The sequence below is a fragment of the Dendropsophus ebraccatus genome, chromosome 2 (genome assembly GCF_027789765.1).
Source record: "Dendropsophus ebraccatus isolate aDenEbr1 chromosome 2, aDenEbr1.pat, whole genome shotgun sequence".
NCBI classification, from domain to species: Eukaryota; Metazoa; Chordata; class Amphibia; order Anura; family Hylidae; genus Dendropsophus; species Dendropsophus ebraccatus.
In genome coordinates this window covers 156,458,138-156,474,837 of record NC_091455.1, presented here as the reverse complement: position 1 = coordinate 156,474,837, position 16,700 = coordinate 156,458,138, and the positions used below count along the sequence as shown (strand labels likewise).

Here is a 16,700-nt window from a genome sequence, read left to right as displayed (position 1 = left end):
GTAAACCCTTCTGATGTTAATCTATTTACTGAGACTACTGCCCGTGGTTCAGCATAAAGCAATTTTACCATTTCCACATATTTTCCCCCCCAAACCCATCTTTCCGAGCACCGCCCAGAGGAACTCCCACTCTACCCTATCAAAGGCCTTCTCGGCATCCAAAGACAGGATAGAGTGGGAGCCCCCCTCAGAACCCACCTGCATATTATGGAACAACCTATTAATACTATTTTTTATATGGCAGCCAGGAACAAATCCCCTCTGATCGGGGTGGACCAGATCCCCCAGCACCTTTTTAAGCCTATTGGCCAATACCCTTGCATATAGTTTTACATCGACATTTAACAGGGATATCGGTCTATAGGAATCCGTTTTACTACTGTCCTATCCTTCCTTATGAATAACCACAATTCTTGCCTCTCTCATAGAGTCTGGTAATTTCCCTTCTTCCAGGGATGCTCTCACCACCCTGTATAGTGCTGGGATCAAATATTTCCTATATCTTCTATATGCCTTATAAGGCAACCCGTCACCCCCTGGCGACGTGTTCCCCCGTGACTGCACCAGGGCCTCACTAAATTCTTCTTCTAATTTTTTTTTTTTTTTAAAGGTTCGATTGAACTTGGCCAAAAATTTGGTTTGTTAATTAACCAAATTTTTTGCAAAGTACAAAACGAACCTGGGTTCGACAGGTTTGGTTCGCTCATCTCTAAGGCTTATTTGTGGGTTATGTGTCTAACGTAAAACCCTTTTGAGGCTATATTCATACAATGGGGGAGATTTATCAAACATGGTGTAAAGTGAAACTGGCTCAGTTGCCCCTAGCAACCAATCAGATTCCACCTTTCATTTTCCAAAGAGTCTGTGAGGAATGAAAAGTGGAATCTGATTGGTTGCTAGGGGCAACTGAGCCAGTTTCACTTTACACCATGTTTGATAAATCTCCCCCAATGTCTTTTTGGTCATTTCACAGGGTTTTTTTTTTTTGGATGTTGTGTGAGCGTAGCCTACAGCTGGTCTCAGACAGCCTTAAGTTTTAGCAAATACACCACAAAAAAAGTCATGATGTTTATTTGATCAAAAATGCCTGTGGCACGATGTTGGTTGTAAGTCTATATGATATTTTGAAATATCATACTTGGCGTGTTGCCCCCCCATCCCCCAATCCTCCCTCCCATCCTCTGTTGTTTTTTTTGTTTGGTTCTGTGGCATTTTCTCCAAAACACAGCATACTGAGGCCTTGGCATTTGTTATTTCCTGTCAACTGTGGTTTTCTCTTCTCTAGAGTTTAAAGGGGAACTCCGGATAAGAAAAACTTGTTTTCTAAAGTACATTAAAAGTTATATAGATGTGTCTATACAATGTATTACTGTATCTGTACAGTCCTGCCACACTGGTAGCTGATAGAAATCCAGGAAGTAAAAAAAAAATGGCCCCTGTGCCAATTCACATTGTCTCCTGCTGCTATCCCCGCCTAGGAGGCAAATCTTACATGCCTCTGTCTCACATTGTGTGTTGGCTGATGATGCATACTGGGGGCAGGGTGTGATCTCACAGGAGGCTTGGCTGGATAACCTAATCCCCTGACCGAACAGAAGCAGCTGCTGCACTAATTTTACTGATTGCAATGGGTGGGGGCTGTGATGATCACATGAGGGAAAGCATTGCATTCTGGGAAATGCCAAACCAGGAAGAACAGAAACACAAAACAGAGCAAAACCCTCCCAAACAAATGGATTTTTGGTAGTTTCAAAACTGGGATAGACAGGTAAGTAATGCGTTAAGCTTTAGTTTCATTTTTGTTAACCTCTACCTGGAGTTCCCCTTTAATGGAATCTTCTATTCATCTCAAAAATGCCACAGGCAAAAAAAAAATAAATAAAGCCTTTACATTTAAAAACATCAGAAAAAAAGTCAAGATAATCTTTTTTTAGAGGCCAGAAAAACGCCACACAAAAAGGAATTTATGTTCATGGAAAAGTCCCAACAGTAACAACAAATTTCAAGACAAAGAATAAAAAAGCAAAATATAAATGAAATTGTTTTCACCTTGAGATTGCCATCGGAAGTGATCCTCAGTTGAACTGAAAGAGAAAAAAAGAAATCATTAAATACTTTACCTTGTTTACATGAAATAGAAACCATATTCAATTATATATATATATATATAATATATACTGTATATATATATATATATATATATATATATATATATATATATACACAGTGGTACCTTGGTTTAAGAGTAACTTGGTTTAAGAGCGTTTTGCATGAAGAGCTCACAGTTTTCAAAATTGTGACCTGGTTTAAGAGCATGGCTTTGGTTTAAGAGCTCCTGGTATTGGGTGGGAGCGTGAGTTGGGGAGGGGCATGGCCTGCATAGCGGGGTCTGCAGCACAGTACTCTGACCCAGGAAGTCTCTCTCACCTTCCAATTTATAGCAGATCCACTTCAGGCTGGGGCTTGCATCAGGGGACAGGACTGTGGGGGGTAATCTCTTTATAGCTTTAACCCCTCTCTCCCCGGACAGAGAGTGCTGCTATACTGTGTCCACATTTGCCCTGCTCATTCCTTCATGCTCCCTGCAGTCTCTATCAGTCCTTGTGTTTCCCATCCTCTCCACTCCTGCTATAATGTGCTTGCACTCACACTCAGCTATACACACTGCTGCTATAATGTGCTTGCACTCACACTCAGCTATACACACTGCAGCTATAATGTGCTTGCACTCACACTCAGCTATACACACTGCTGCTATAATGATTATAAAACAATTTTTGGGGTGTGGAACCAATTGTCTACATTTCAATGATTGTGTATATATATATATATATATATATATATATATATATATATATATATATATATATACAAATGTATACTGACAGATCCCTAGTTCAGTTTTATTATTTTCTTGTTCAAGTACTATAATCACTGAGAAATTGGAAATTTCTATAAAATATAACTTTTATTTATTCAAAGAAAATAAAAGTAAAGAAAACCACCAAAAGAAAATTTATGTGTACCTATATTACAATCTTAACAGCCATGATCTAGTTGCCTGTAGTATAATAACTACAAACGATCATAGTCCTGCATGTATCAAGTTCATATGTTCAATTCATTATCTAGACTGGCTTATTTATGTTGTTACTATTGCACAGATGTATTTAGATTGCACAAAGTCTCTATTGCACTGTAGTTATTGCACGATTATATTTGTTTTCACCAATATTGCACATAACTTCCTTATTGCAACAGTCTCCTTTCCAAGTGCTTTTGTTAAAGTGCTTTAATCATAGTCCCATTTTCTTGTCATGCATAACTTTTTTTAGACACATTTACTTTTTTATCATTAATAAAGTCACTTCCCTTCAGAAGTCCATTCAGAGACGATACTTGTATCCCTACGCGTTTCTTGTGCGATAAATCCTCAGGGGCTTGTTGCGCTTGTAGCATTGGGACTTCATTGCAGGGTATCCATGTGGACAGCACTGATGATGGCCGCACCATGATCCATCATGGCCATCATCAGTGCTGTCCACATGAATACCCCGCATTGAAGTCCCAATACTACAAGCCCAACAAGCCCCTGAGAATTTATCGCACAAGAAACGCGTAGGACTACAAGTATCGTCTCTGAATGGACTTCTAAGGGGAAGTAACTACATCTGTGCAAAATCTTTGCTAAGTACATCTGTGCAAAAGTGACAAAATAAAATAGATTTGCATTTCCAGGGAAATACATAGTGCTTGAAAAAAGCGCCCCTTTACCAGTGACTTCCAGAGGGCCCCTTTACCAGTCACTTCCTTTTAAGAGAAACTTTAACCCTGGGTCTCGTCCCTTTAAGAGAGACCTGGGTCTCTTTAAGAGCGACATAGCTCCCGTCCCTTTAAGAGCGACATGGGTCCCTTTAAGAGCGCCTCTGCTACTTATAATGGTAAAGATCATTGTTCGGTTACCATGACAATCTTACTCATGTTAGTGAGACAAAATCGTTATATTCCATATATTACATCTTCTATTGGCCAATAGTGGACATGTGACTGTGGATGTTGTGATACATTGCCTCACAAGACCTTAGAATTTGCATATGTGCTTGTTAAATATGATGTGTTTTACAATGAACAATATCTTGGTATAATATAATGTAAGTCATATATATATACTGCTGACCTCACCATAATAGCACAACACTATTCACTGTATAAAGTGATTGTAATACTGACATTATAATATCATATTCTATACTAAGGAGACGTGTATAAGTTGGAAATAGATACATAAGTGTACACAGCACTATTCACGGTTACATGACTATGTAGGGTGGTAATGCTGTACACAGCACGATAACTATACATCCATAACTGGAAACAGGTTATGCTGATGTATAGAGAAAGAGTTCTATATTTGTTATGGTCATATATGTGCAGACACAAACACTCAATTATAATGAACACACCCACACATGACATTGACAGTGAGTCATGAACCTATATAAGATGGGAGTTACCAAGATGGAGGTTGGTTGGATCAGGGCTGTACAGAAGGTATGAGCCCTATGTCACAAGAAGGATCCAGAGCCTTCAAGGAGAAGGTTGTGATGTAAGCGTGAGGAATCCATGATGGAAGCGTGAAGGAAGGAATGTCTCCCAGGATGCTTGAGTGAAGCAACAGCTGCCTGAAGCTCGTGACGATTTGTAAGACAAACCCTTCACTTCAAAGGACTCTCTCATATGAACTATGGACACTAAGTGTGGCTGTAAGACGTTTCTCTGATATTCTTTTCTATTCAATTCTGTAATTTCACTACTTTTAAAGAAGAAGCAATAAATCTCCATTTTATAAAGAAACCTCTCTGATGTCATCCTACTGCGGCGAGCCATAAACTACAGGTGCTAACGCCATTTTCTACAGTGCTGTGATTGGCTGTCAGCGTTTAGAGTGTGGCCATTATTTCCAATGGGCCATTATTTTCTAAGGGAAATTACGGGTCTTTAAACGTAAATTTCTCAAAAACGAAAAATCTGATCGAAACGAAAAATAGATAGCACACCTCACACCATCGAGGGCTTCGAAACGCAGTTTGAACGGAGTCTGTACACAAAGCGTTTTGGGCTGTATTATGCGCAGAAAAATGGCTGGAAGAAGAAGAAGAAGTATACGGATTATAATATAGTGCTTTTCAAGCACTATAAAAACTCCCACAGCATCCACAGTGATGAATAAGTCCAAGCTTTATTTACAACATATGTTACAGGAAATGCAACTTTTTGACCTACCAACACCCCACTGGTGTCACTGCGGGGGTCCCGATCATTGTCACTGACTGCCAGGGGTAAAGTACTTATCGTGCAGTCCGATAGGCGATCTTCTCATAGAGTGTTCCTCAAGAAGATTGCAGATTAGGCTATGTTCACACAACGTTTTTTCAGCTTTGTTTAAAACTACGTCCGTCAATTTGAGTGTAAAATAGCAGACGTCATTTAGTCTGGCCTCCCCTTAGTGCAATGATGGCTGTTGGTACATTATTCTAGCTTAAGTTTACTAATTGGCCTTTGGGTGTGGCTTAATTGAAAAGTCCATTAAATTTAAAAGTAAAAGCCCGATTCCACCAACAGATCTGACGACAGATTATCTGCCAAAGATTTGAAGCCAAACCCAGGAACAGACTATAATCAGAGAACAGGTCATGAAGGAAAGACTGGATTTCTCCTCTTTTCAAATCCACTCCTGGGTTTGGCTTCAAATCTTTGGCAGATAATCTGTCGTCAGATCTGTTGGTGAAATAGGGCCTTAAAAACGGAGAAAGAACGGTGACAAAAGAAAAACTGTGTGTGAACAACTAATAAAAAACGTCCGCTGTTTGCAAAAGACATCTGAAAATAATGTCCATGTTCATTATTTCGAGATCCGTTGTGGATCCAGTACCATTCCCCCCTATGATAGCACATACTCGCAGCGGGATTAACATCCCACTGTGAGTATGTGCTTTAACTCCCTGCCACCTATAACGCAGCCCCGCCGCCCGCATCCCCCATCCCCGCAGCTCTGCCGCTCGCATCCTGCAGCCCACCGCTGAGAGCAAACATTACCTGCTCGGCAGTGCGGCTGCAGCAAAGCTCCCGGCTCCGGTCCTGCTCAGCCGATCAGCGCACGGCTGATCGGCTGAGAGGGACCGGAGCGTGGCTGCAGGGATGGGGGATGCGAGCGGCAGGCTGATGGGGGGCGGCAGCGGGGCTGATGAGGGCGGGGATGCGTTGATGGGATGGGGCTGCGTTGTGGGCGGGACAATGTCCCGGAGAAGCGATCTCCCCCACTATACCACCACCGATCATCTGCAGCCAGTAATCGGAGGCAGCTGACATCTTTGACAGCTGCCTCCGATTACCTGATTAGCGGGCACGGCGATCACACCGTGCCCACTAATAGCCGCGATCCCGGGCTACATGCAGCACCCGGGACTGCGGCGGTTCAGAGCGCGGCCGCCGCGCGGCCCCGCTCTGAATGCGGGGAGGCGGCCCTGGACGTACGGGTACGTCCAGGGTCACCTAAGGGTATATTTTAGTTGTGCATAGTAGTCATTAAGGTTTTTTATGATAAACTGACAATATCGCAACTTACCTTTTTAAAGCTGCTCACATTTCAACTTACCTTTTGAAGCTATGTTCACACATTGTCAAAAAGACGGCAGTTTTTACTGGACATCCGTCATTTAATGGCAAAAAATGGTGGTTATTTTAAAACAGATATTATAATACAAATAGCAGTCTTTTTGACGGTGTGTAAACCATACTACTCCTACAAAATATGAATGCTGGACAACAGACTCAAGTTTCAACAAATAATGATACTTTTTTGTTTACACAAACAGTTAAAAACATTTAAAAAACAGGAAGCAATACATTGGATGGATTGCTTGGCAGATAGGTAAGTATGTATATATCGATGTATATGTTTATAAGGTATATGTTCAAGTAGGGGAGAGAGAGACAAAACTAACAATGCACAACAATGCACAAAAAATCAAATACAAATAATGAACAAAACTAGTTTAGTATATACAGTATAATACAATAGTGCAAAAACATAGGTAAAAATCTGGTATCGCAGTCTCCTCACCCTGTGTAAGTCTATATAAGTATACTGCCAAGCAACACCACTCACCCAACGCTGCGTTTCGCTAGACAAGCTTTATCACCCTTGAGGTAAGGCTGGGTGATATTGGCCTAAATTAATATTGCAGTTAATTGTACATGTAGCCACGGTAACGATAATTGAACAATATTTATGACACACCCCTTTTGTAAGCCGCACCCTCTTGACTGGCAAACTGGGGATATTTTGTTTCAGTAAAGTAAAAATAAAAAAGTAACTCACTGAGCAGCAACACAGGGCCGGGCCATTTATTCTATTGTTGTTGTTATTATTATTATTTCTCATTATTAGGGTGAATCAGCAGAGACCTGGACGTCTACACAGGTATACAGCTATATACACTACAGGATGTTTCTATACAGGTATACAGCCACTACAGGACGTGTATACACAGGTACACAGCTACTACAGGATGTGTATATACAGGTATACAGCTATGTACACACTATAGGACGTTTATACACAGGGGGACACATAGGGATAGGGGTGTATAACTATACAGGGGGGGGGCACATAGGGATAGGGGTGTATGACTATACAGGGGGCACACAGTAATGGGGTGTATGACTATACAGTGGGCACACAGGGATGGGGTGTATGACTATACAGGGGGCACATAGGCACAGGGGTATGGGACTATACAGGGGGGCACATATTGATAGGGGTATATTACTATACAGGGGTCACACAGAAATAAGGGTTTGGAACTATACAGGGGGGGAACACAGGGATAGGAGTATGGAACTATACAGGACGTACATAAGGATAGGGGTGTATTACTATTCAGGGAGCACCGCCCACTGCAACTCTCAGCAATGCTCACTCTTGCATGATAGATATTTAATTTAAGATGTGCAACTTGTACAAATAACAGCAGCAGGTCTCCCAGTGAATGCTGGGAGTTGTATTTCACCCAGCCCAATGCAAATCGCAGTAGCAGCAGGTCTCCCAGTGAATGCTGGGAGTTGTAGTCCAGACTCTTGTGTAATAGGAGCTTCTTCACATAGTGCAGCTCCGGCCACTTCTGTCACTTACTCGTGGGGCTTCATACTCCCCTGGGTCCTCAGCTCAGTGTCGGATAGCCCTCATCGGGAGATTGTCAGTAACTACTGACATCAAGGAAGGAGGAGGGATGGCCGGTGTAGGAGACCCGCCCCCTGTACTGGATGCCAGAGGGGGTGGGGTGGGTCTTACTGGGAGTGGGGGTGTGACATGCCAGGCCGTACTGGGAGCGGGGGTGGTGGGGGATTGGGATCGGGAGTGACATGCTGGGCCGTGCGTGGAGGGGGTTCGGGGTATGACTTGGCGGGCCGTGCGTTTACGGGGGAGTTGTGTGACATGCCGGGCCGTACTGGGGGTGCTCTGTCATGAGGTGCTGGGAGGTTTGCGTCCCAGCACATGCAGCTTACAGCTCAGAGGAGGACACAAAACCGCAGATACCGTCCTGGCGAAGTTGAGGTCGGTTAATCGACGCCAGAGACGGTATCGGTATTTTTGCGGTTTATCGCCCAGCCCTACCTTGAGGTATCCTGTTGGTGACTCATGGATGTTTTAACATTGTGGAATAAAGCATTGAAGATTTTTTCATTAAGTTCATTACATGGCATTGGCTGAATGTGCATCTGTGCACCATATGTGAATAGAAGGTGAGCTGGATTTAAAGGGGTTATCCAGCACTACAAAAACATGGCCACTTTCCCCCTACTGTTGTCTCCACTTTGGGTGGAGTTTTGAAACTCAGTTCCATTGAAGTAAATGGAGCTTAATTGCAAACTGCACTTGAACTGGAAACAACAGTAGGAGGAAAAGTGGCCATGTTTTTGTAGCACTGGATAAGCCCTTTAATTTATATTGTGCCTGGGGCAGGTTCCTGGGCAGGGTCACTAGCCCATATCCTGGTGCTTGCTATAAGTCTCTTTTGAGCATGCTGGCGTTTTCTCCTGTCTTTCTTATTTCTGTATTTTGACCCTTTGCTATTGCTGTTGACTATTCTATTAACTATTACCTATTCTGGTTATGATTTTGTACTTTGTTTGCCCTTCTAACCCTTGACTTTGTTTACCTTCTGTATTCATTTGTTTGTCTTGTGCATGTTTTGTTTTTACACCTTTGCCACATGAAGGGCATGTCGCCTAGTTGTCTACTACCACTTAGGGCAGTTGTGGTAAGTAGTTAGGGACAGCTTGGTGAGTCTAGCGTCAGGGCCCTTGTCTTCCTGCTTCCTCCTGGTTGTACGACAGCAGCAGTTGGCATAGCACCCCCGCTATGTTTCTGAAGTGGGAACATAGCCTAAAGCTGCTCACATATCTTAAGTACTACATTTTTTTTCTGCAAGGGCCCTTGAGCAATATACCTACTGAATACTATCAGATGGAAGGACAGTGCTTATACACATTTCTATAACTGGCTCTGTAAACTATGTTACTTTTTTTTTTTAATCATGTTTTAATGATTGTTTTTATCGTGTTATAATTATTGCACTATATTGGCACGATTTAACTGACTGCTATGGCACAGGATTAAGAATATATGTAAATCATATAGACCAGAAAGTAAGCATATAAGAGACAATAATAATACTAATGATTACATCTGTTGGCTATGAAAAAAATGATCATGTTCATTATTTTGACGTCCACTGGAATAAACGTCCGTTATTCAATACATTGTGTGCATTTGACGTCCATCAATGGAAAGATGGACGTCCAATGCACACAATGTTTTTTCCAGCGATGTCAAAATAATGAACATGATCATTTTTTTTCGGACGGCTTATGCAAACAGTGGACATTTTTTATTAGTTGTCCACACACAGTTTTTCATTTGGCTCAGTTTTTACTATTAAATTCAATGGACTTTTCATTTAAGCCACAGTTAGGTAAAATATATGTTGAATCATCCCCCCTCCTGGAGACTAACATTTCATTCCATACATGTCATTACCTTATTTATCTCCTTCCCCTAGTTCTGAGCTGCTGCTTTCTGTTGAAGACACAAAAAAAACTTTTTCCCCGTCCCTTCTGAGACTTCTCATGTAAACAATATCCCTGGCTGGCTGTTAATACAATGTTTGAAGGTGGGAGGTTAATCTGAGGGCAAGTTACTTGTGACCCAACTGTAATTAACCCTCCTGGCCTCACAGAGAGGGGGGTGTTGAGAGGGTTAAGAGCAAAGACAGACTGAATAGTTCAGACACAGTTTTCTGTGTCTTAAGCAGAAAGCAGCATGCTCAAAACTCAGGTAAGGAGACAAAAAAAGGAAATGACGTACGTGGAATGAATTTTTAGTCTCCATGAGTGGAGATGATTCAACATATATTTTTCCTAATCAGATAATCTCTTTTAAGCCCTCAAAGTATATATCAAATTCCCACTTGATTATAATTTTACCACAATCATTGATTTATGATATGTTACCTAAAGTAGCCGGTATCAAGTTCTATTTGTACTATTGTTCTATTTTTCTATTTGTCTAATTTTTCCCATGTAGGTCTTAGGCCGTGTTCACACAACGTTAAAAAAAAAGAGTAAAGGCGGATGCTTTTTCTATTTAAAAAGACGTCCGTTATTGCCACAATGTAATTGACTTCAATGCAATACATTAAAGTCAATAGCATGATGGATGTTTAATGCACACAATGTATAAAATACTGGACATTGTGCGGACGTCAAAATAATGATCATGTCAATTATTGTAGGATGTCTATTGCAAACAGCGTACGTGTTTTTATAGTTGTTCACACACAGGGGGAGATTTATCAAACATGGTGTAAAGTGAAACTGGCTCAGTTGCCCCTAGCAACCAATCAGATTCCACCTTTCATTTCCCAAAGAGACTGCTGTAAGGAATGCAAGGTGGAATCGGATTGGTTGCTAGGGGCGACTGAGCCAGTTTCACTTTACACCATGTTTGATAAATCTACCACACAGTCTTTAATTTTTCACCATCATTTGCCATTTTCACTATTAAATTCTATAGACTTTTCAATTAAAGACACATGCAAAGGCCAATTAGTCCACCTAAACTAGAATAATGAACCACCAGCCGCCATTGCACGACGGGCAGCCAAACAGCGAAATGACAGACGTCATTTTAAATTCAAAATGACGGACGTCAGTATAAATGGAAAGGGTAAAAAACATTGTGTGAACACAGCCTTAGAATGGACTTGAGATCCTCAATACACATGGCATCCTTTGCCTTTTGTATATCTATATAATAAAAATGAAAGTCTGTCTGTCTGTCCCATATAGACTTCCAAACGCCTGAACCGTTTGACCCCAAATTTGGCACACAGATACAGAGAGGGATGGGGAATAGTGCCCCATAGAGATGAATGGGAAAATCTGCACACTGCACACACAGGTGACATAATTAACTGCAGATGCCCAGAGGAAACGGCAGTTGGGAGCCTTAGCAACCAATAGGATTACTACTTTCATTTTCACAGGGAGCTATGGTTGCTAGGGAAGCTGCCTCACAGATCCACAGAAATAACTGGTAGACCCCCTACTCCATCTATACAGTACATGTATACAGGACCCCCTACTCCATCTATACAGTACATGTATACAGGGCAGTATTACCAGCTGCAGCTGCCCTAAGCACTAAGCCTGAGGACTCCCCATCCTCACTCACCAATTAGCATCAGGATAGGTAGACTGGATAACACAGTTATACCAGACCTGACCAATACCGCCATACCCCCCCTCGAAAAGACACCAGATTTTCTGGCAACTCTGAACGGGAGGTGGGAGACTAGAAAAATAAAAAAAATAAAGTTTTTTCCTTCCTCCTGCTCCCTGGTACTGCTCCTCTGCAAGGTGCTGCCCTAAGCACCAGACCATGGGTGCCTAATGGTAAATACGACCCTGCAGGTATACAGGACCCCCAAACTATACACTACAGGTGCACGGGACCTCCACCAACTATATACTACAGGTATACAGGACCCCCGATCTATATACTACAGGCATACAAGACCTCCACTAACTATACACTACAGGTATCCAGGACCCTCAAACTATAAGCTACAGGTATACAAGACCTTCTCCCACTATACAGGTATACAGCACCTTCACCAACTATATACTACAGGTATAGAGGACCCCCAAACTATACAGTACAGGTATAAAGGACCTTCACCAACTATACACTGCAGGTACACAGGACATCCCAAACTATACAGTACAGGTATACAGCCCCCCCAACTATACACTACTGGTATACAGGACCTCCCTCAACTATACACTATAGGTATACAGGCCCTCCACCCCCCCAACTATACAATACAGATATACGGGACCCCTAAAAACTATACACTTTAGGTTTACAGAACCCCTACAACTATGCACTACAGGTATACACTAATTCCACTGATTAACTCAGATAAAACAATACCTTTTAGAAGATTGCAGTTTCTTGTTAAGCACCATTTGCAATGACAATAAACAAGGCCCAAGGCCAATCACTGCAGGTGGTGGCATAAATCTGGATTCTGCATGTTTTACGCATGGACAATTGTATGTTGCTGCTCCAGAGTTGTATCAGGTAAAAATCTTTATGTCTATGCACCTGGCAATAGCACTGCCAATGTTGTACATAACCAGGCTCTGTATATAACACTGCCAATGTTTTATAAACCAGGCTCTGTATATAACACTGCCAATGTTGTATATAACCAGGCTGTAAATAACACAGAAAATGTTGCATACAGCCAGGCTGTATACAGTATAACACTGCCAATGTTGTATAAAATCAGGTTCTGTATATAACACTGCCAATGTTGTATATAACCAGGCTGTAAATAACACTGCCTATGTTGTATATAACCAAGCTCTGTATACAGTCTGATCACATGACATCTCAGTTTGGCTATTAGGTATTTAGGATGTTTAAAGTTTTTAGTTTATTTCTAATGTGCATAAGCTACAAATTTACATAAACAGAGCAGAACTGTCGGGTATGAAGGGCTACTTGCGATTTCCCCTTAAACAAACAAAAAAAAAAACCAAAGACATAGATTGGCCTCCTGGGCACCTTAGAACAAATTTAATTAACACACTGACACTTTATACCCGGGCAGCGCCGGGTACATTTTCTAGTTATGTATATTCTGAACCAAGGTCTTCAGTTTTCTAGTGCTGCGACCCACGTATATGAATATTTCTACATAATTAGAACATGTAATATGTTGCGTAATAGTTTACTTGTTCTGACTAGTACTGTCCAAAACAACTTTTTTAATAGGTCTTTCAGGGAGAAAGACCAATGTTTCTTATTGCATTTTCACATCTCATCCCAATGGGAATGATAGTATTAAATCTTACCTCAACTTCACTGGATCTTCTGAAACTTGGTCGAAGAAACTGACAATGTTTGCTTGTCCTTGTACATGCATAGGCCCTCTTAATTGACCGATGACTATACTTTCTGTCTAGGAATCGCTGTTTCAGTTCCCCAACATGCTGTTCAAACCGATGTTCTGATGAACATGTTCTTTTTATCTGGAGAAATTGACCTGTTGGAATTGGATTTATAGTTGAAATGGGATGTGAAGAAGCATGGACACGAACATTAAAGGGCTATTCCCATCTCAACTAAGACTGTTTAACTTTTAGGATTTATTAAAAACTTGTAGGACTTATTAAGTTAACCAGATTTGTAAATACTTTCAATTAGGAAACACCTCTCCTCTTAATATGCTGCTCTTTACTTCAGATTGTTGACAGCTTGTTATCTAGGTTAACGACCACCACTCTAATCTCTGCTCTAAAATCATATATAGGCTATGTTCACACAACATTTTTTCAGCTCTGTTTAAAATGACGTCCGTTATTTTGAGTCTAAAATAATGGACGTCATTTAGCAGCCTGTCCTCCCCTAAGTGCAATGACTGGTGTTTGGACATTATTCTAGTTTGGGGTTACTAATTGGCCTTTGGATGTGGCTTAATTAAAAAGTCCATTGAGTTTAATAGTAAAAACAGAGATAGGCTATGTTCACACAACGTCAAAAATAGAGAAAAGGCATTTTTACAATTTAAAATAACTTCCGTTTTTAACTGACTGCGATGACAATGCATTGAAGTCAATGGAAAGACGGACATCCAATGCACACAATGTATTGAATAACGGACGTTTTTACCGCGGAAGTCAAAATAATGAATATAATCATTATTTTTGGACATATTTTGCAAACAACGGATGTTTTTTTATTAGTTATTCACACACAGTTTTTCTTTTTCCATCGTTCTTTCTCTGTTTTTACTATTAAATTCAATGGACTTTTTAATTAAGACACAGCAAAAGGCCAATTAGTAACCCCAAACTAGAATAATGTACCAACAGCCGTCATTGCACTAAGGGGAGACCAGACTAAATGATGTCCGCTATTTTAGACTCAAAATGACAAGCTACATACAGTAGCACAGACATGTCATATGCAAATAACTGGTGCACCACTAAAGAGCAGATATCGAATAGAAAATTCTTTATTAAATGACTGCATATGCACAAACACTGACAAAACTGATAAAAACACTTAAAACCTGTACAGTATATACACCAAGGGACCGCCCATTGGTGTATATACAGGTTTAGGCTATGGTCACACGTAATATGAGACTGGCCGTTTCGTGACCTGGCCGGGTCACAAAACGGACGGTCTCAAAAAAGACCATCCCGGCCGGTACTGCAGTAACAGCTGGATGATCTTTAGCGCCGCTGAGTTCTCATGCGGCGCATCAGTACTCCCCACAGCACACGATAAAGCGTGCAGACGGAGCCACTAGGGATCCCGACCGGAGTGTATACTATGTGTATACACTCCAGCCAGGATTCCCTCAGCCTTCAGCACTACGTAAGTACTTCAGAAATCACGGCCGTTGTTACAATGACCGTGATTGCAGCGGAACTTACGTAGTGTGAACATAGCCTATGGGTGCATTGACACTTACAGGATACACAGCAGATTTAATGGTGCAGATCTGCAGCATATTTGATATCAGTGTAACTAATGACTGAAAGTAGCATCAAATCTGCACCATCAAATCTGCTGCTGATCCTGTACGTGTGAACGCACCCCTCAAAGTATTTTTATTAGTTTTGTCAGTGTTTGTGTATATGCTATCATTTTAATAAAGTATTTTCTATTCCATATTTGCACTTTTGTGGTGTGCCACTCAATTACATATGGCATGTCTTTCTTTTGTGTTATTTATTATGGCCTACATGTCATGTTACTGAGCACCCCTTTGCTTTTTTTTTATTTCATGGCTGCCTGCTTTAAGTCTAGCCAACAAGCTGTCAACAATAGAAGGTAAAGAGGGGCATATCAGGAGAAGATAAGTTTGCTAAATTAATGTATTTGCTAAAATATTTAACATGACAAGCCCCACAAGTATGGATCTAACTATGCTAGTTGAGATAGGCATAGCCCTTTAATAATGTTTTTAATCATGTTTTTTGCTGTATATATCACTCTTGTGTATCAGTTAGATGTCTAAAAAGTCAACCTGATTCCGATCGTAAGAACATGTAACTTTGAGGTTACAGGAGTTGACACTGGAAGCCCATAAATTCATGAAGTTGTTCAACGGTACCCTGGAAGACCATCAAGACATCATCAATGTACTATGTCACAAAAAATATACTATGTGCATTATGATGACTCCATGGTTTAACTGAAAGAGTTCCCTCTCCCAAAGTCCTAGAAACAAATTAGTATATGAGGCTGCAGTGCCCTGGAGCTGCAGCTAAAGGAACCCCTTGGGCAAAAAATGTGTGTAAGTGTGAATTTCCAAATCTTTACAATGAGTGCCACCATATTTCTGGCAATACTGCTTTCCTGTAAAATAAATGACACAGCTGAATTGACATCACTGTGCATAATACTGGTGGACTCAATATCATAACCTCTCATTATCAAAATGTATACCATCAACTTCACATTATAGGTCTGTCAAATCCTGAACAAATGAAAGCGACTCTGTACCCACAATCTGTACAACCGCTTGTACCTTCAGATAGCTGCTTTCAATCCAAGATCTGCCCTGGGGTCCGTTCGGCAGGTGATGCAGTTATTGTCCTAAAACAACTTTTAAACTTGCAGGCCTGTGCAAAACTGCCATGGCTTAGAGTATCTGTACCCTTACCTTGCACCACCCCTCCATCCCTCCTCCCCGCCCTCCTTATCATTAGAAATGCCACTGGCAGGATTTTTTCTATTCCTCTGCAAAGAACACGGCACAGGTGCCTTAACGATCCAGCCCATGTGCCGTGCTCACACAGTTGATGAATAGGAGAAAATGTTCCAGGGCATTCCTAATGATGAAAAGGGCGGGGAGGAGGGACAGAGAGGTTGTACCAGCCTAATACACAGACCGTCTAGGCCACACCAGTTTGGCCAGGGCTGCAAGTTTAAAAGTTGTTTTTTAGGACAATAACTGCATCACCTGCCGAACAGATCCCAGGACAGATCTTGGATTAAAAGCAGCTATCCAAAAGCACAAGGGCAGGTGGGCAGGTTGTGGGTACAGACT

General features: G+C 41.3%; 1 protein-coding gene across 1 annotated transcript in view; it reads right to left on the bottom strand.

Moving 5' to 3' along the window:
• The window catches only part of CTNND2 (catenin delta 2), an 891,951-nt gene that overhangs the window by 530,773 nt on the left and 344,478 nt on the right, over window positions 1–16,700 (bottom strand). Inside the window, exon 4 of the mRNA XM_069958560.1 lies at window positions 2,050–2,084. Within this exon, the coding sequence (XP_069814661.1) occupies window positions 2,050–2,084 (35 nt within the window). The remainder of the gene's footprint in view (window positions 1–2,049; window positions 2,085–16,700) is intronic.